The 21,458-nt window shown below is 38.3% G+C and overlaps 1 protein-coding gene across 1 annotated transcript in view; it reads left to right on the top strand.

Annotated features, from left to right (window-relative positions):
- The window catches only part of GMDS (GDP-mannose 4,6-dehydratase), a 205,682-nt gene extending 193,770 nt beyond the window's left edge, over positions 1 to 11,912 (top strand). The window contains exons 8-9 of the mRNA XM_008588124.1: positions 4,490 to 4,617; positions 11,751 to 11,912. Coding sequence (XP_008586346.1) covers positions 4,490 to 4,617; positions 11,751 to 11,912 — 290 coding nt within the window. The remainder of the gene's footprint in view (positions 1 to 4,489; positions 4,618 to 11,750) is intronic.
- The last annotated feature ends 9,546 nt before the right edge of the window (positions 11,913 to 21,458 follow it).

Raw genomic sequence — 21,458 nt, 5'->3', positions numbered from 1 at the left:
TTTAACAAAAGAAGTGAAAATGTTTTTCTCTGGGAACTACTAAATATTGTTGAAAGAAATTAAAAAAAAACTAAATAAATGGAACGACATCCTGTGTTCATGGATTGGAAGACATAATATTGTTAGGATGGAAATAGAACATATATCGATCTACAGATTCAGCACAATCTCTATCAGAATCCCACTTGGCATTTTTGCAGAAATCAACAAGCTGATATTCAAGGAACCAAGAGTAGCTAAAACAACCTCAGCAAAGAACAAAGTTGGAAAACTCATCTTTCCTGACTTTAAAACTTACCACAAAGCTCTAGTAATCAAGACCATGTGGTACAGGCATAGAATAGACATACAGATCAATGGAATATAATTGAACGTCAGAAATAAACCCTTGCATGTATGATTAATTGATTTTTGAGGAAGTTGCCAAGACATTTCAATAGGGAAAGAATAACCTTTTCAACAAATAGTTTGGACCCTTTCATCACACCATCCACAAAATTTAACTAGAAATGGATAAAAGATCCAAATGTAAGAATAAAAACTATAAAATTCATAAAAGAAAATACAGGAGTAAGTCTTCATGAACTTAGGTTAGACAAAGCATTCTTGGATATGACACCAAAAGCACATGCTATAAAATCAAAAATAGACAAATTGGACATTCAAAACTAAAACACTTTTGTGCTTCAACGGGCACTATTAAGAAAGTGAAAAGACAGCCTACAGAATGACAGAAAATATTTGCAATTTAGATATCTGATTAGGGACTTGGATCCAGAATATATAAAGAGCTCTTACAACTCTGTAATAAAAAGAAAACCCAATTAAAAATGGGCAGAGGATCTGAATAGACATTTCTTCAAAGAAAATATCAAATGGTCAATAAGCACATGAAAAGATNTGGATATGACACCAAAAGCACATGCTATAAAATCAAAAATAGACAAATTGGACATTCAAAACTAAAACACTTTTGTGCTTCAACGGGCACTATTAAGAAAGTGAAAAGACAGCCTACAGAATGACAGAAAATATTTGCAATTTAGATATCTGATTAGGGACTTGGATCCAGAATATATAAAGAGCTCTTACAACTCTGTAATAAAAAGAAAACCCAATTAAAAATGGGCAGTGGATCTGAATAGACATTTCTTCAAAGAAAATATCAAATGGTCAATAAGCACATGAAAAGATAGGTGCTCAGTGTTATCAATCAGAGAAATGCTAATCAAAACCACAATAGATACCACTAGGCACTCACTGGTAGACTATAGTCAAAAAGAGAGACCATAGCACGTGTTGAGGGGGGTGGGTGTGGAGAGCTTGGAAGTCCACCTCACTGCTGTGGGAACCCAGAGTGGTGCAGACACTGTGGAGAACAGTCTGTGCTTCCTAAGTAGGTCAAACGTGGAGCTACCATGTGACCCAGTAACTCCACTCGAGGACATGTACCGAAAAGACATTAACACATATATCCACACAAGGACTTGTGTACAGATGTTTACAGCAGCATTTCTGTGCTTCCTAAGTAGGTCAAACGTGGAGCTACCATGTGACCCAGTAACTCCACTCGAGGGCATGTACCGAAAAGACATTAACACATATATCCACACAAGGACTTGTGTACAGATGTTTACAGCAGCATTATTTAGCAAAAAGATGGAAACAACCCATATGTCTATCTGCTAATGAATGGATAAATAAAGTTTGGCGTATCATACGAAAGAATATTATTTAGCTGTAAAAAAGGAATGATGTATGATTCAAGGTACGACCTGGAAATGTCTATCTTTATTTCAACATGGAGCCTTGAAAATGTTATGCTAAGCGAAAGAAACCAGTCACAAAAGACAGATTTTGAATGATTCCATTTATATGAGGTGTTCTGAACAGGCGAATCTATCATGATAAAATGTAAATGAGTGTATACCAAGGGTCAGGGAGCTCGGGGAGAAACGGCGAGTGACTACTAAAAGGTACAGCATTTCTTTCTGGGGTGATGGAAATGTTCTAAAATTGATCGTTGTGATGTCTGTACAACTCTGTGAATATACTAAAAGCCATTAAAGCATGTACTTTAAATGGGCAAGTTGTATGGTATGTGAATTATACCTTAATATAGCTGTTCTAAATAGTAACATTTAAAATTAAGATTTAAGAACTAGAAATTTTAATTAATTTTGGCTAGTTATCCAAGATAACATTTGGATCCACACAAGAAAGGATGCTCTGGGCAGTGTGACATTCAAAGTCCTGGTAATGTGAGAGCCTGGGCTTTGTAGTCAAATGGATCTTGATTTGAATCCTGTTTTAGAATGGCCTGTTTACAGAGCTTCTCTGAATCTCAGCATCTTCATGTACAAAATGGGGGTAATAACAGTTCTTAGCCCATGGGTTGCTCTGAAAATTAAATGAGTGGCCCCATCTAGATAGCGCAGTACCGGCAGTGACGGCCATCATGGGAGGGGCCCTGGTCCTTGGAGGGCTGCGGTAGGGTTAGAAGAGAAAGGCCCTTTCCTGGTCTTTGCACAGGCTGTTCCTTCTTCCTGGAGTCCTGTCTTGTCTCCCAGACTGTTTAATCCCTTCATGACTTCGCCGGGAGACTGAATTCAGGCTCCTTTTGTGGCAAACGTTTCCAGACTGCGTTGTGCAGCCGAGTTGACGGCCCCAGCTGTCTCCCTGCTGGCACACCGACCCTGTTGCTTCTGTTCAGAGCTGGTTTATTGGCTCGTCTTCCCCTGTCTGCGATGCCTGAGGTCTGAGGCTGCTGCCTCACTCCCGCATCTCCGAGGCCAGCTTGGTGCTTGCGCTTGGTGGGTGCTCAGTTAAAACTGGTTGAAAAAGTGCTCCCGCTGGGACTCCTGAACATTAGCTTACTAGTAAATAGGATAAACTGAACTATTTTATGTTGGGAACGTTTTCCAATAATTTGGCATCACTAGTTTACCTAGTACTGTACAGCTTGAGATGATAGTGGGGTCTTGACATTGAAATAAAGATAGACATCAGAACACACAAATTTAATTATAAATTTAAATGTAATTGTTACACTGTCACTAGAAAATAGAAAATAAAAAATTCGTTACTTAGTAATAGATTAAGAAGAATTATGTCTAATAAATATTTCTTCATTTTGAAAGCTCTCTTTTGAAGGACCTCTGTGTTTTATAAACTGCTTTGGAAAATTGAAACTTTGGATTTCTTAATGTATCCTGTGAATTGCTAAGAGAAGTTGAAAACTTGCATTTCCATGGTAGTTCCATTGTATTTCTTTATGACATGGCGTTGGTATAAATGCGTGAATGTATGCTGAGGTTGTATGGTAAGCGAATCTTGTATGTGTTTGAACTTGTGCTAGGCCATATTGTTGCCAAAATTTAGAAAGCCTGTGTAGAAATATTCCCCTCATTCCTGTGCCAGTTCTCCAGAAGCCAGAAGCTTTCATCACGTTTGCCTCCCTGCTTCATCTGTGAAAGAACAAAGGGAGAGTTATCGATCTGTGATAAATTATGATGTTGGTGCATCTAAACTGAAGGAAGCCATTATTAACCAGCTCACATGTACATCATGACCTTGAGAAGTGGGCAGCAAGCAGTGTCCTCTGGTAACTTTACCTAGACACAGGGGCTCAGATAAAATTCTCCTAGAAGTGCCTTTTCATTTTGTCCTTCTTTGTGGTCTTTTACGTGTAGATAGAGGCTTTTATTAAAGACCAGAGAACATTAAAACATTTCAGTACTTTCTTCAGTGTATGGCGCCTTTTAGCCAATCATTTGAAAATATTAATGGAAAATTCAGGAGCCCATTTCTGCAGATAACATGTAGGTGAAGTTGGAATGTGGCCTTGCAGTAAATATAGTAATAAAAACTTTTGACTTGGAACCATGTCATACTTTGCATTTCGATGGCTATGTAGGTTTCTAAATGAGTGATCACCACTTATTTTGTTAAGAGAAAGGCAGCCCAGATAAATTTCTTTTTTGTTTCCTTTAACTAGTTATACCTGTGAACTAAGTTACTTTCCCCTCTCTCCCCATTGGCCCCCAAATAGCTTTATTAGTAGGAATATGTGATGTTTTTGTTCTTAAAAAAAAAAATCAGGGTGGTCTTAGATGTCTGTCTTCCATTCTGGCATTTCCCTGTATACAACCTTTCGAATTTTCTGTTTAAAAACTGGCATTCTGATAGCTTTTCTTTGGCCTATTGCCTGGGTTGCATATTGAAGTAGAAAATTAGGAATGTTAAGACATCCCTGAAAGAAAAATGTTTGTTATGAAAGTAGAGCTGATATGACACTTAGAATTAGAGCTTCTTAACTTAAATGACAGTTAATGATCTTTTTTCTTTTTCTTTTCTTTTATTATTTTAAAGGAGGGGTGGGGGTATTGGAAAATGAAAGAAATGCCCAGAGGCTGAGATTGGATTTGGTTCACCAAACTGTTAAATGTCAAATATACTCCACTGATAATACATCTTTTGTCTCTTTTAGGAGCTAATTTTGTTACTCGAAAAATTAGCCGGTCGGTAGCTAAGATTTACCTTGGACAGCTGGAATGTTTCAGTTTGGGAAATCTGGATGCCAAGCGAGATTGGGGCCATGCCAAGGACTATGTCGAGGTAGGAACTCATTCATTCTCAAAAGTACCCAGACCCGTTGATGTTTTCAATGCCAGGCCTATACTGAAAAGGAAGGCCTGGAGGTGGTGGCATACAAACTATTGCTAATGCAGATTTGTTTAACCTCATACTACTTTCAATTTATGGCCTGATGGTTCAGGAGTACACATGGTTTACACTGAATGTTAATTGAAAATGGTAATCTTTCACAAATTTTTAAAATTTATTTAAAACAAAGGTGCTAGGCAATGTTTCGGATGATGGATGGGTACATGGATGGAAAAACCGTTTGAATGGTGCTCTTCTTCACTTTCTAACGCTTCTGACCCTGCGCCCTTTCTTTACCTCCTGCCTCTGCCCTGCCCAATACACCCCTGACTAACTGTGAAAGACCTTGGAGGGTATATAACTACCGGTTCTCAGATCTTCAAGAAATACTACCCAATTCAAATTTGTATAGTCCAAGACCTTCAGATTTATACTGTTCTACTCAATTTCTCCAAGAGTGGCTTTCTTACGGAACTTTTGGTTTCTGCTCCCGAAGAGTCTGATTATTACACCACACACTCCTTAAAGTGTGACATTGCACACCCATGAGCTTTGCCCACTAAATAGAGAAAGAGAGAGAGAGTTGTTAACAATGATACTATGGCAGGGTAATGGATATAGTGAACGGGAAAATCAGATTTTTACCCTTAGGATCCCTATGTTTGTTGTTTTGGTTTTGGTTACATATGTTATATGTACAAGTAGTGCTTTTTGTTGTTGTTGTTGTTGTTTTTTAAATAAACAAACGGTTACATTTTGCTTTGCCCTGATTAGCATGCTTTTAAATCTTAATGTTGGTTCTGTGGCCAGACAGGAACTTTTATGGTAGTGACATTGTCCTTTCCCCTGGAGTTGCTTGTCCTTGTTCAGGTGCTCACAGATTTCTTGTGCTCATGTGACTGTTTCTGTCCGGAATGATTTCTGTCTGGGACACTGGATCTTGTTCATTGACGTGATTCAAAAAGAAACTTGAACCTTTATAAAAGAAAGCAAACACATAGTTCACTTGCTAAAGGAGAGGTTAGCTTCACCCATGTTTTTGTTTTTGTTTATAACAATTGTTTCTGTCTGGGACACTGGATCTTGTTCATTGACGTGATTCAAAAAGAAACTTGAACCTTTACAAAAGAAAGCAAACACATAGTTCACTTGCTAAAGGAGAGGTTAGCTTCACCCATGTTTTTGTTTTTGTTTATAACAATTGAAAAAAAATCTGTGTACTTGAACACCTGATACTGATTTATATTATGGACAAAAAAAATTATTCCAGTTTTAAATTTTGAAGAGTGCAATATTTAGATCCTCTAAATATGTTCTTCTAAGTTGTAGTTGCAAAAGAAGCGTTTTATGGCAGTAGTTCTTAGATATATTTTTAAAACTCTACTTTTGAAAATATACAGGTCTACACTTCTAGAAATTATAAGTAGGAGAAAGGAGATGTTGACAGGAGAGGTTGAAACTTCTTTTGTCTAACCTAAATGGCCTTATCTACTGAAAAATATGTAAGTTTTATAAATATAAATACATTATTTTCTCAGTAATCTCATTTCGTTGTATAGATGTCTAGCTATCTGTATATACTTAGAGTTATATAGAAGACTGTATAGGTAGGTACTCCTCTCTATCCAAACTTTTCTCCAAATTCAGGAACCAGCAGATTAAATTTCATTCTATTTTATTTGATTTTTTTGCACTTGGGCAAAAAATAAGTTTGTATTGGAACTCAGAAATCAAACAGATTTTGATAGTGAGGAAAAAGCTATACCAAAATATTGATAGTGCTTGTTACTGGTTATATATTTTATTTCTAGTTTTGTATTTTCCATACATTTGAAATGAACACACTTGGGCAAAAAATAAGTTTGTATTGGAACTCAGAAATCAAACAGATTTTGATAGTGAGGGAAAAGCTATACCAAAATATTGATAGTGCTTGTTACTGGTTATATATTTTATTTCTAGTTTTGTATTTTCCATACATTTGAAATGAACGTGTGTAAACCTACGCAGCTGGCATTGAGGGGGAGAGGGAGGGCGGGAGACACATTTTAGAAATAGACCAAAAAAATCCAACAAAAATAAATAAGATTGTTAAATAAGTAAAAATATGTAAGTAATGAGAAAATCGTTTGTGAGCTACTGGATCTGGAAGAAGGGCCCCTACTGTTATCCCACACCCCAAATGCCAGTGTTAACACTGCTATGGGGTACAGCCCAGATCTTGGCTCAAAGAACCCACATTTGGATTCATATAAAATAGAAATATTTCATAAACATTTTGGCTCAAGCACTTCAAATGGTCGTCCCAAATAGTCATTTTTATGATTGCTTGACAAGATGGTGTTGGTACAGCATACGCAGAATCCAAAATATCCACACAAGAGTAAGACATGTAGCCTTTTAATAAATATGTGAAATTGTCGGATTCTAGAGACACACACACTTGCAAAGTTGTCATTCTCTTTGGCATCCAAGACTTGACTTGTTCCACAGTACAGTGGGTTTTGTGTATGAAGGATTCTCCTGGGATTCTAATAGTCACACAGGTTGAGATGTAGGAATGTATGTGTTCTGAAGGCTAAATTTCTCCATTTCTGAAAACGTACTAAGAACTCGTAGTTTACTACTCTCCACTTTAAGAAATATTACCACTCCTTGCAATTCTAAATGTATTAGAGCAAGGTTACATCAGAGATTTATGACTAAAAGTAAATTTGTTGCCCAGATTGAAGTCAAGGATCATAAAAATGAAGAGAGAGAAGCATTGTTTGTTTAAGACACATCTGTGTCCTGACACTGTAATCAGCTTTACTATAAAGAAATGTTTGCATGTGTAGATCAAACAAGTCATAATAATATTTCACTGACCTACGTTTTAACTATATAATCTGTCTTATGTATACACAGAAATATTGGCAAATCTTTAGATTAAGTGACTTACACATTTTTACTTGTAGAAAACTTTGCTGATGCAGAGTAGAGACATTTTCTGCCCGTGCTGTGAGGTGGGGTGCAGGTGACCCCACTGTGCCAGTGAATTGTTCCTTGGCCTCAGACAAGTGGTTATATCTCGAGTTACCCATCTATGAAAAGGACATAATAACAACCCTGTAAAAAAAATTAGCAGTAATGTGCTATACGTACATGATTAGAGTCCACCTCTGTCTTGTAAATATTTTTGCAACAATTTATACAAAGTCATTTCCGGTTTCTGATTCTGATTCATTAACACCCACTTATAGTCTTACTTCATAGATCAAAATGCTTTAAAAATTATTTGAATGGGTAAGAAGTATTTCAACTTTTGAAGAAAGAATATAAAAACTGTATTAAATTATATTGTACTGTACTTCAGAATAAATAAATCATAGGCTGTTATATCTTTTCCAATATTTCATTATAAACATTTCTAAACATACAGAATAATTGAATAAATTTTACTGTGAACACCCATATACCCGCCACCCAGCTTCTATAACTAATGTCTACAATTACTGTTGTATTTTGAAAAAAACCCCGACTATTTAAATAATTGCTATAATACTAATGGCTCACAGCTGTAAATACTCAATTTACACAAACACACATTATCAAAACTTGCATTTCTTATGGGATATAGTTACCAACTCAAACTTTTAAAATACTTTCATCTTCTTAAATATTTACCCAACCCCTCCACAACCTATTTTCATGCCTGCCTTCCCTCACATGCATTAAAGCAACCCCTGGTGTTCATGAGAACATGCTGGGGCAGGCATGCCATCCATATTCAAGCAAACTCTTGAATGTGACTTGTCAAGCTGTCAGCATTGTAGCAGTGGTGGCACCTTCTCAGGTAGGCATCATTCATTCAACATATATTCTGTTGGGTATCTACCATGGTCATGGTTGTAGTTGCTACAAGTGAAAGTCTTCCAAGCTTTGTTCAAAGCCAAATAAACCTGGAAAATACTATATTGCACAAAGTTAACCAGATTTCTTTATTGCAGGACTGACTTCCCAAAACTTATAATATGTGATTGTGCACTAGGTCAGCTAAGATTGATACAGGGTTTCCCAAACTTATTTGATCTTGGAACCCTTTGAATGAAAAATAAGTATTAACATCTCGCAGTCCAAAGTTGAGAAATGGTGCTTCAGTAAAACGTGTGGTAACAGTTTGGTTAACAAGATCCCACTGCAAACCCACTTTGATAAAAATATCTGGAATAAAACGGTAGCCAGAAAATATTGAGAGATACTCTAATTGATAAAGGCTGAGCCAGAAATATCGATAAGCTTTTACTGTTCACAAGAGGGTCCTTTGCTCTTGGGAAACACAGGTAATCAAGAGACTTAAGTTCATGCTCTTTCCAGAACTTGGCAAAAGCTATTTATAAAGTGGCAAGAGGTTTTCCTGCCAATAGCTGACCCCACAGATGCTCCTGACGAGTTCCGCTGGTCCAGAGGCAGTCCAGGGGATATTCAGATCATTAGTGTCAGGCTTTGTAGTTCATCTGAATTGAACATCCACCTTTGAGGGGGCGGGGCACGGAGCACGTACTGAGTGGCAATAAAGCTACTTTTAGAAATAAAAATAATTCCCGAATGTTGAGAACTTAGTATGTGCCAGAAACTTTACCGAGGACTTTATATATGCATTATCTTACATAGTAGGCACAACAATCCTGAAAGGGAGATAGTATGTCCTCCTTTTATGGATGGAGGAACTGGGCGTTAGAGTTTCAGTGACATATTTGCCCAAAGCTGCAGCCAGTAAAGGTGAATGAAGCCAGATTGTTTCCATTCCTTTCTTTCCCGTCTGTCAGTCTGCTGCTAGCCTTTTGCATCCTGTGTTACACAAATCTGGAAGGAAAAGATGCCATTTAAACTTCCTAAGATCTTATTTAAGGGAAGTTTGCTTGTTGTGACATTGCCATCAGCAAGCTTTTTTCATATGCAGGAGAGTAGCATATAAAAGTAGCATCTTCCTGCGTTTCAGTTATCTAATGTGTTAATGGTGCCGGAATCAGTTCTTTAGTAAGACCTTTCTTAACAGAAAGAGAAAGTGAGGTTGTACTCTAAATTGACAGTGGGAAAGACAAACTAGGATTCTGTTGAGAGCTCTTTGTCTTAACAGCATCATTCTCGCCTTTATAGTACAGTGGAAGGCATTAAATAAATATTTGCAGAGAGTTCTTGGGGGAGTTTCCCAGAAAATCTATTCTAATAGAATTTTTTGTCAATGGACTTTTAGTTAGGGCATTAGGTCAGTAATAGGATTTCTACTCACTGCAGGAGTCTAATCCCATATTTTTACTTAGGAGCCTGAGATGTTCTTGCTTGGAAGGAAAATACATCAGTGGCCTGCTCATTGAATGTGTTGTAATACTCATTGATTTTTCTTTTTGACTTTTTATATTGTTTATATTGACTTTTCATATTGAAGTATCGGCTATTGTTTCCTATTGGGAGGAAAAATCTTCTAACCTTCTAGGGGGCTGTTTAACACAGTCTTTGGAAAATGAAGAAAAAAATGAAAGAAAGAAAAAAAGGAAAATAACTAAATAAATAGTCTCTCCTTTACATGATGGTTTCTGTGTTGTTTCTAACAAACCAAACATTTATTGAAAGGTAACTCAAGTGCCTAAATTAACAAAGAAAAAGGAAAGAGCTGTCTTATTGTAGGAAAAAAAAGGCTTGTGACAGTTTCCTACGTCTTTGAAACCTAGAACGTTTAGACTAAGCAACCATTCCTGTTTTAAGAGTGTGTTCTTCACACCCAAGAGAAGAAGAAATCCCATTTTTTTGATCTGGCTGTGGAAAACTCATAATAAATTCTGTTTTTCATTTCCTCTTTTGCTCTTCTTTATTCTTTCATCTGTGGTTGTGCTTTAAATGTTTTACAGCAAACTTAAGTTTTCAGCGTATTTTTAAAAATAAGCTAAGAAAAATACAGAAAGTCACAGTTTCCTGTTTCATCTGTGCAGGTCTTGCGTGGTTGGGAGTGACATCACAGGAGTGGCGTGCCCCCGACCAGACACCATAGGTCCTGCTTAAGTCATCTTAATGACAGATGCCTGTACTGTCCACATTTCTAGGATGAATTATTTGTCAGGTTTTCATCCACAGATAATTTAGAAACATGAGCGTGAGTGCGTTTTCAGATCACATTTTCAGTTTGATGCTAACCGTATTTAATTGAGCATATGACATCATATTAGAAAAGCAGTTCTTGGTGCACATGTGTGTCTGCACACATGTAGAGTGGATGGAAATGCACACAGAGTGGAGTTGCATATTCAGTAGGCACAGTGCCTGTGGACGTGGGTTATGAAACTGCATAAATGCCAGTTATGTTCTAATGGGTAGCAATTAACCACATTAAGGTGGAAGCTTGTACTCCACCCTTCAGTCACTCCCATGGATGTGAAGTGTCATCATGCCTTGTGGATTATGAAGTGACCCTTTGTACCCAGCAACGTTGTGGTTCAAGTGCTGAGAACAGAAGTCCTACAAAAACATTGTGAAAAGTTTCTTTTCCCACTTAGATCGTGATACTCACTTTTCCATTCACTGAGTACATGAGATTCCCTAAGCTTTCTTCTTCCGCTTCCTGGTCTGCCCTTCCTCTTTGTGCCTGAGCGATGGCCCTTCTGCCCTCTCTGTCCCATTCTCGTCCTCAGCTGTCTCTTTATTCACTGGTATCTCCCACTTTATGTGGATTTCCACCGACAGATGAAAACTGTTTAATTTTAGTAACAAGACTATTCCTGTGATATAGATGTAATTAAAAATATATCATCTAAGTTTAGATATGATTTTCCTTATAGAAATGCTTCATTTTTACACTAATGCACACTGGAAGAGACTAAAAGTATTTGCAGTCAACGAAGGCTTTCTCTTATTTTCATGTGCTCCATGTACATGATCACCATAAATTAATCTCTCTCTCTCTCTCTCGCTCGCACTGGCCCATGCAACAGGCTAAAAGTCAAAATCCTTGCTTTTACAGTCATTCTGAAGTACCGTGTGGCTTTATCCTACTTATTGGCACCTTTATTGCAGGAAATTATTTACTAAAATTATGTATTTTGTCCTCACAGAGCCCTGGTGGAGAGGCCTGTGTCTCTGCTTTGTCCATTTCCAGACCACTTGGAGCCCAGGTTCCAGATTCTCAGGCTCCCCCTTGGGGGACCTCTAATACAAAAGTGTTAACTTTGCCTTTGCATCCAAAGCCACAAAGTGAAAAACCTTTTCCAAGTTAAATGCTCCTTAAAGCAAAGAAACACATTTTATTTTCTGCTCCTGTTTACGCCACGCTAGAAGACACCTCTTTGGCTTATTTTCTGCAAAGGAATCATAGCAGTGAAGTCACAAAGATTCCCCTTATACTTTTATCTCAAGTAAAGATAAATATTTGATCCCTTCTCTATGTTGTAGTATTGGCATTTTTAAGATCTGTTATTTCTTTTTCTTCCTGTTGAATTTAGTAAAGCAGGGTAATTGTTGGTTTCGAAGAAGCAATTTGATCCTGAAGTCTCTGTGATGGATGTCATGGTGGGCCATCTTGCAGGTTGTCTGATTGCCCAGGGCAGCATTGGTGGGACCAGGTGACGCGGAATAGGTATGTGCAGGAATGAGACAGTTGACATTCTGACTTGCTAGTGAAATAACTTTAGAATAAATAGGCTAGTAACTTTGTTCCATGACCCACTCTGTGCCTCACTGTAGCCAAAGAATACTCAAAAGTCACTGTCTTCTTGGGATCGAATTTCCAAAGGGTTTTCGACTTCTTAGAGTTGCTTCAGAAACTGTTACTGTACCATGCACACAAGCTAAATATGCCCCAAATGGATAAATTTGGGGTACAATTAAGTGAAGGTCCTATTTTCATTTTACAAAAGAAAAAGAATAGGTTCTCTGCTAAGCCCAGTAGGTTCACAAATACAGTTGTACTGTATTTACAGAAGCAGAATTATCTAAAGGCAAAATCGAGAAATCCTTTGAGAAATTGTCTTTGCACTGTTGGTTTAAGCCTCATATGGAAATTATTAGTGAAGTTCTCAAAGAAAGAGATGAAATTACTCCTTGGATAGCTTCTCTAAGTACCTCTCAGAGTTATGTAAAATATTTGAGATCACTTTTGCTATTTTTTTCTCGTGTTATAGAGAGAATGTTTGGGCTGAAACCATTACTGTTCATTACTTCCTACAGAATCTGTAAGTAGTGAGACCTCTGAGGATAAGGTCTGTCCCCGACTGCCATAGCTGCAATGTTGCTACTTATCTCTTGTCAGTCTCTTGGGGAAGCTTCTTGAAGGCAGGACCTGGATCTTATTCCTCTGTCTTTAGTCTTGCCCCCCCACTTGTCTGGTAAATACTTGAATCGACTCTCCTCATCTGATCATTGCTTTATAAAACTTATCAAAATTAAATCTGTATATTATGAAATGCATTTCATTCCTTTTACTATTAACAGATGTTTACTTAGCATTAACACATTTCCCACTGAACATGACTTTACTCTTAGGCAGAGATGTGATGGATTTACTTGATTTCAGCTTAATGTTTTCAAGCACATTTCTCTCTGGTGCAGTCCATAAAGGAAAGTGAGATGTGCCCATGTGTTCTCACACGGTGGCCAATTGCTCTAGATTCTACTACTATTAGACATTATTCGTGTTTTTAAAAGAAGAACATTTGAGCAGATAGAAAAATAGAAAGACAGAATGATACTCTGGCCCTGATTTACGAAAGAAAATTTAAAAGTTACAAAATAACATTAGTTTAGAAGATCAAGTACCCCTGGGTGTACCTGATGACATTCACATCAGCTCATTCAGAAACGTCTTTACTTACATGATCATTACTCTATTTCCTCTCAGTTTTCAGGGGTGTCATTTGTTAGAGGATTCTTCTAGGTAGAGCCAGATTTTTATCACAGGTTCTATTGTTATGGAAAACCTTCAGATTTTTCATTCTTTCCCCTCTCCCCTTCCTATCCTGCCTCTCCGTCCATAGCCCCACCAACACGCATGTGCACGCACGTGCATGCACACACACACACACACACACACACACACACACACACACACACACTCACACACACACACAGAGCACTTTCTAGTAATGGGACTTTGTTAGGAGTGACCATTGTTAGGAGAGCAGGAATTACCATTTGTAGTTTTCATGTGTAAAAGCTGACTTTGAAGGGAGAAGCTCTTGTCTGAAGTCTTGTCGGGCCCTGAGCAGTGGGTTCCAGCCCTGCGCCACTGACTTTTCAGTGCAATGTCTTACTATGATTCTGTGCTAAGTGTTTATTCTATGCTAAGTGTTTGGAAAATAGAATAGTTTGGTCAGGGCCCTTGCCTCGGGTCCAGTTGGGTGTGGTTCAGCATCCTTCGTAAACTAATTGTGTGTGTGCGTGTGAAGTTAGTGCACATGTGCACCAGTGTATCTTTTTAGTTTTGTTGCTATTCTTGTGTTCTTCTGCAGAGAGAGAGAGAGAGAGAAGAGAGTAGTTTTAGTGAAGCAGGTGGGAGGGTGTCGGCCTTGGGCGTCCGCCCCACACAGCCATGCTTTCCAACCTATAGCTTCCAAGGACCTTTTGGCCAGTTACCTAGCTCATAGACCTGCGTGAAGGGGTCTGGTGATCCAACCTGGTGTGTGACAGGTCTGGGGACCCAGCCTGGCATGTGAAGGGTTTGTGACCCAGTCCGTGAATGGGCTTGAGGAGTCTGTGGGCTCCAGACCCAGCCTTAGCTTGAGAATCAGCCCAGTTGGTGCAGGATTACTGGCAGGTAAAAGAGCCTGACAACTAGCGTGGTCACTTAGCTTTACAATTGGCATCACAAACAGGATTAAGAGCTAGACACTAAGTTTCTGGGTTTATTTTTTGGTATATTTAGCTATTTTTGTGAGATTTTTAAAGCCATTTTTTTCACTGACTTCAAAATGTATACTTCTTACTAGGAATTACAAGTAAACTAGCACTTTTACTACTGGCCTTCCGTGGTGTCTCCTCATTCTGTGAAACAACTGCCATATGAGAAATTAAGTGAGACAGAAACTAAAACATTTGAAGAGCCAAAAGTTCAAAGGCCAGGCCTTGTGTCTAAATAGGAGAACTTCCTCTGCAGTAAGTATTAATTTAATAGTTGTGAGACAGAAACTAAAACATTTGAAGAGCCAAAAGTTCAAAGGCCAGGCCTTGTGTCTAAATAGAACTTCCTCTGCAGTAAGTATTAATTTAATAGTCGTATAATCATATAATTTGAAGAAGATATCAACTCTGTACAGGAAATACAAGCTTAACAGAAATCATTTCATTTGATCTTTATCTTCAAAAAAACTGAAGTGAGAAGTTGGAAGAAGTGGCACAGGCAGTTTACATTCCATTGTCTTTTGTCTCGGTGGCAGCTGAAAGCTTCATTGTAATGAACTATCTGCCAGGCATTTTGGGAAACCAAAGCATTACTGAGTGGCTGGGCCAAATGAGTCATCTATTAAAATTATCCCTAATGAATTACTGGTTTGCTTGTTTAATTGCACAAGGTAAAGGGCTCTGAGATTTTAGAAGTCTAGTGGGGCTCAAAGAAATTTCATTGACTTAGTTAAGCATTTCAGCAGAATCTTTCCTAACTCCCTGCACCCTGACACTTCCTCCCTCCCTCCCTGCCTCTTCCTTTCCTCTGTCTTCCCCCCACCCCCGCTTCAGCTCCCCTGTGTGCCCTTTCTCTCCCAGGTAGTACGTGGGGAACAGTATCAAAAACTTACTTCAGAGCATCTGTAATAGGGTTTTGCACAACGAAGGCCCCCTTAAAGCAGGATGAGCGGTTCGTGGTATGTCCTCTTTCACTTTACGCTGTGCCTTTCTGTTTTATCAACATTGGTTGCTGTGTGGATAGGGATATGTTGTGAATAAGAGGCTGCTGGTCTTCCTTTCTTTTTCCTACAGCTATGTTTTCTATATAGAATGGAATATCAAAAACATCATGATAAAGGGCTAAACTACATAAAAACCATGATTATATGTGAGTTTGTATTAAAAACATTTAATGACAGTTTTTATACCAGCAACAGGGCCCAGATCTCAGGCACAGCTAACCTTCCACCTGTGAAGCCTGTTCGAGTGGTGGCTGGGCAGTCTGTGTCTGAATAACCTCCCAGAATGGCCCTTTATTTGTGAACAGCTCTAATTGTCAGTTTTGTTGTTTTAAAGAAAAACCCGTTCCTGAATCTAAAATACCAAGTTTAAGACCTTAGTGAGTACCAAAAATGTATAAACTACCTGACACTTTTGCAAGCTTACTTTCACAAAAGTCTGGTGAAATAAGTGCTGTTATCCTCTTTTTTTCTAGTTTTTCCTAGAAAAAACCAGAAGCAGAAACTAAGATGTGGAGAGAGAAAATCACTGAGCGTGGCTCAGACAGGGCCTCCAGTTCTGCTCTTTGCTGAGTGCCTGCTCTGTCCGCCTTTGATGTGCTCTCCCCACCGCCCACGCTGCTGCCAGAATCACCTTTCTGAAATGCAGATACAATCATATCATTTCTCCTTAAAAACCATCGGTGTCTCCACCACAGAATAAACACCGGTGTCTGTAGTGTGGCGTTCTAGACCTGGGACAGGGTCCCCATCTCTCCTCCTCTGAAGCTCTCTGCTCCAGCCCCCAAGAGAGGCCTTTCTCAGGGATCAGCCTCTTTTGATTCTCCTCTCCCAGCCACTTAACTGAAGAGCTGGCCATTTCATTTCCATCCCTATGGCTCACACCTCTGAGCTGATCCCCTTTTATAGTCCCAGCGTCCCTCACTGTGCTTTGAACATGGATGTGTAGTGCATGTGTATCAAATGACTACCTGGGAAAGTGAATGAACACAAACCAGGTCGACCTCATTGATTCGTTTAATTAGGTGCTGGCCAGATAGCTCGTTCACTTGGTTAGAGCCTGGTGCTGATATCACCAAGGTCTAGGGTTTGTTTGGAACCCTGTACAGGCCAGCCACCAAAAAATATATAAAATAAAATAAAAAATATAAACTGTATTAACTTTATATATCATCCGGTCCAGCCCCTTCATGTGGCAGGTGAAGCAGTTCATTATTCAGACATATTGACTTCAGATAAGGCAGATGATTCAGAATCCAAAGTTTTCTTGTGGCCTTTCTCCTACACCAGCTATCAGATCACATGACCTATGGGCATGCCCAGTGATGTATTTAACCTCCGCTGAGGACACGGTCATCCCCAATGTTCACGCGTCAGTCGGGAGGGGTGCAAAAAGTTCAGGGGCAAGTAATGGCTGTCTGCTACATGACTCACAGATGTCAGGGCCAAGGTCTCTAGCATCATCCTGGCCTTTCTCATGGTCTCATGATCCCAAGGTGACCACATCTCTGGTCATCCTGCACACCCTCTGCCCAAACCTAGGCTGAAGAGGGTGGCCAGTGTCAGGAAAGAGAAAGCCACAGAACTCCAGTTACCGTCACTCACCTTTCATTAGCTAGAGCTGTGTTGAATGGACCCTGTGCTGGAAGGGGGGTCAGGCAGACAGGTGTGGAGCTTCGTGGACTCAAGCTGAGGAAGGAAAGACAGTGGGGGCTGCAAGAGAAACATTCAGTCGTTGCCATGCTAAGGCAGTGGCTCTGGGAGACATGTGTCCGAGGCCGGGTGCTGGTGCAGCTCTGCAGTCTCCTAGCACAGTGGTGGGCTGAAGGAAGGCAGAGCATTCAGGTTCTTCCCCTGGGAGCAGGCTCAGGCAGCTGTCAGGTGTGCCCCATGTATGGACTGAATGCTACTGTGAATAACCATGTTAAACTAATGAGTAAGAGGCCAGAGTATAGAGCATAGTTACTTCAGACTCTGTGTTTTCGTTTCCCATGGGGGGGGGGGGAGTTTTTATGGCAATTTGCAGATGCTCCATGTAAAATGAATCATATGCTATTGGCTTCCAAAATTTTGCAGCAGTACCTAAATGGATAGTTAGTAGCTTTTCTCCTCAACAGTAGTACACAAGAAAGGATGAAACCCACTGGTAGAATGAAAATTCAAATTAGAACCAGAAAAAAACTAAATCTTATGACCACAAAAAACCAACAAACATCAAAGACAAACAATAAAATGGGGCAATAAAACGGGAAGAAAGGAACGAAAGATATTTAAAACATAAAATCAATAAAATGCCAGAAGTAAGATATTACCTTTTAGTAAGAATCCTAAGTGTAAATGGATTGAACTCCCTGCTCAAAAGGCACAGACTGACAGATTGGATTAAAAAGCTAGACCCAACTATATGCTGTCTTCAAGAGACTCACTTCATCTGAAAAGACACACACAAACTTAATAGTGAAGGGATGGAAGAAGATATACCATGCAAATGGAAACCAAAAACGAGCAAGAGGAGCTATTCTTATATCAGAAGATATAGACTTTAAAACAAAAAAGCATAAAAAGAGAAAGAAGGCCACTATATAATGATAAAGGGATCTATCCAGCAAGAAGACCTAATGATCATAAATATATATGCAAGCAATACCAGAACAACCATATATATAAAGTAAATGCTATTAGGCATAAAGAAAGAGATGGACCCCAATACAATAATAGTAGGGGCCCTGAACACCCCTTTGTCAATAATGGACAGATCATCTAGGCAACAAATCAACAGAAAAACACAGGATTTAAACTATACCTTAGACAAATTGGACCTGGCAGACATCTACAGCCCTGAACACCCCTTTGTCAATAATGGACAGATCATCTAGGCAACAAATCAACAGAAAAACATAGGATTTAAACTATACCTTAGACAAATTGGACCTGGCAGATATCTACAAAACATTTCATCCAACAACTACAGAATATACATTCTACTCATCAGCACATGGAACATTCTCCAGGATAGGCCATATGTTAGGTCACAAATCAAGTCTCAACAAATTTTTAAAAAACAAATTTTTAAAAATCGAAATAATTTTAAGTATCTTTTCAGACTAAAATGGATTGAAACTAGAAATCAATAACAAGTGAAACTCATAAAACTATACAGACACAGAAATTAAACAGCATGCTCTTGAACAACCTGTGGGTCCAAGAAGAAATTAATCTTGAAACTGACAAAAATAAAGACACATCATACCAGAACCTGTGGGATACTGCAAAAGTAGTACTACGAAGGAAGTTTATTGCAATAAATGCTTACATCAAAAAAATAGAAAGACTTCAAGTAAACAACTTAACTCTACACCTCAAAGAACTAGAAAAACAAGAGTAATCCAATCTCAAAATTAGTAGACAGAAGTAAATAATTAAGACCAGGGCAGAACTAAATGAAATAGGGACCCAAAAAATGACACAAAAAAATCAATGAAACAAAAAGCTCATTTTTTGAGAAGATAAACTAAATAGACCAGCCATTTGTTAGGCTAACTAAAAAAAGAAGAGAGAAGACCCAAATTACAAAAATCAGAAATTAAAAAGGAGACATTACAACTGATACCACCAAAATACAATGAATCACAGAATTAGAGACTACAATGAATTACAGACTATACAAATGAATCAAATACAAAATAAATTAATGAATTAAATTGACTAAATTAAAAAATAAATTAATACATTAAATGAATTATATACAAAATACAATGAATTGGAGACTATAATAAAGAAATCTATGTCAACAAATCTGAAAACTTGGATGAAATGGATAAATTTTTGGACACATACACACTACCAAGACTGAACCAAGAAGAAAAGAAGAAATAGAAAACCTGTACAGACCAGTAACAAGCAGTAAGACTGAAGCAGTAATCAACAGTCTCCCAACAAAGGAGTCCAGGACTGGATGGCTTTACTGCTGAATTCTACCAAATCTTTAAAGAGGAATTAATACCAATTCTATTCAAACTATTCCCCAAAATTGAAACAGAGGCCATTCTCCCAAACTTATTCTATAAGGCCAGCATCACCCTGATACCAAAACCAGACAAAAATACAACAAAAAAAACCAAACTATTCCCCAAAATTGAAACAGAGGCCATTCTCCCAAACTTATTCTATAAGGCCAGCATTACCCTGATACCAAAACCAGACAAAAATACAACAAAAAAAACCCTACAGGCTAATTGCTCTGATGAACATAGATGCAAAAGTTCTCAACAAAATACTAGCAATCAGAATACAGCAACACATCAAAGAAATTATACACCATGATCAATTGGGATTCATCCCAGGGATGCAAGGATGGTTCAACATATGGAAGTCAATAGATATGATGCACCACATCAACAAAATCAAGGACAAAACCATACAGTTATCTAAATAGACACAGAAAATGCATCTGACAAAATTCAACATCCCTTCATGATAAAGACTCAGCCAATTAGGTATAGAAGGAAATTATCTCAATACAATAAAAGACATTTACAACAAACCAATCGCCAATATCATCCTGAATTGGGAAAAGCTAAGAGCTTTTCCTTTAAGAACAGGAACAAAACAAGGATGCCCACTCTCACCACTCCTGATTAATACAGTATTGGAAGTACTAGCCATAGCAATCAGGCCAGAGAAAGAAATAAAAGGCATCTAGATTGGAAAAGAAGAAGTCAGACTGTCCCTGTTTGCAATGACATGATCCGATACATAGAAAAACCTGAAGACAACTTTTAGAGCTGATGAACAGTTTAATTTCAGTAAAGTTGCAGGATGCAAAAGCAGCATGCAAAAAGCAATAAATAGCATTTTTATTCTTCAATAACAAACTAGCAGAAAAAGAAATCAAGGAAGCAAGCCCATTTACAATAGTCATCAAAAAAACCAAAATACCTAGGAATCAATTTAACCAAGTAGGCTAAAAACCTCTACAGTGAGAACTAAAAATCACTGTTGAAAGAAATTAAAGAGGACATAAAAAGATAGAAAGACATTCCACACTCTTGGATTGGAAGAATGAACATTGTGAAAATGTCCATACTACCCAAAGCAATCCACAGATTCAATGCAATCCCCATCAATATACCAATGACATTCTTCACAGACATAAATAAAACAACCCTAACATTCATATGGGACAACAAAAGAACCTGAATAGCCAAAGCAGTCCTGAGCAAAAAATAAACTAAAACAAAGCCAGAGGCATTGTACCACCTGACTTCAAATTACACTGCAAACCAAAACAGCAAGATATTGGTATAAAAACAGACACTCAGACCAATGGAACAGAATAGAGAACCCAGACATAAACCCACATACTTACAGCNCTGTTGAAAGAAATTAAAGAGGACATAAAAAGATAGAAAAACATTCCACACTCTTGGATTGGAAGAATGAACATTGTGAAAATGTCCATACTACCCAAAGCAATCCACAGATTCAATGCAATCCCCATCAATATACCAATGACATTCTTCACAGACATAAATAAAACAACCCTAACATTCATATGGGACAACAAAAGAACCTGAATAGCCAAAGCAGTCCTGAGCAAAAAATAAACTAAAATAAAGCCAGAGGCATTGTACCACCTGACTTCAAATTACACTGCAAACCAAAACAGCAAGATATTGGTATAAAAACAGACACTCAGACCAATGGAACAGAATAGAGAACCCAGACATAAACCCACATACTTACAGCTAACTGATCTTTGACAAGAGCAAAGGGGCATACACTGGGGAAAGGCTGCCTCTTCAATAAGTGGTGCTGGTGAAACTGGACATCCATATGTAGAAGAAGGAAACTAGACCTGTACCTCTCACCATATACCAAGAGCAGCTCAAAATAGATTAACGACTTATACATAAAACCCAAAACTAT

Source organism: Galeopterus variegatus, unplaced genomic scaffold (assembly GCF_000696425.1).
Source record: "Galeopterus variegatus unplaced genomic scaffold, G_variegatus-3.0.2 Scaffold4678, whole genome shotgun sequence".
NCBI lineage: Eukaryota > Metazoa > Chordata > Mammalia > Dermoptera > Cynocephalidae > Galeopterus > Galeopterus variegatus.
Note: the sequence above shows the minus strand (reverse complement) of the source record. Positions and strands in the feature narration are given on the sequence as shown.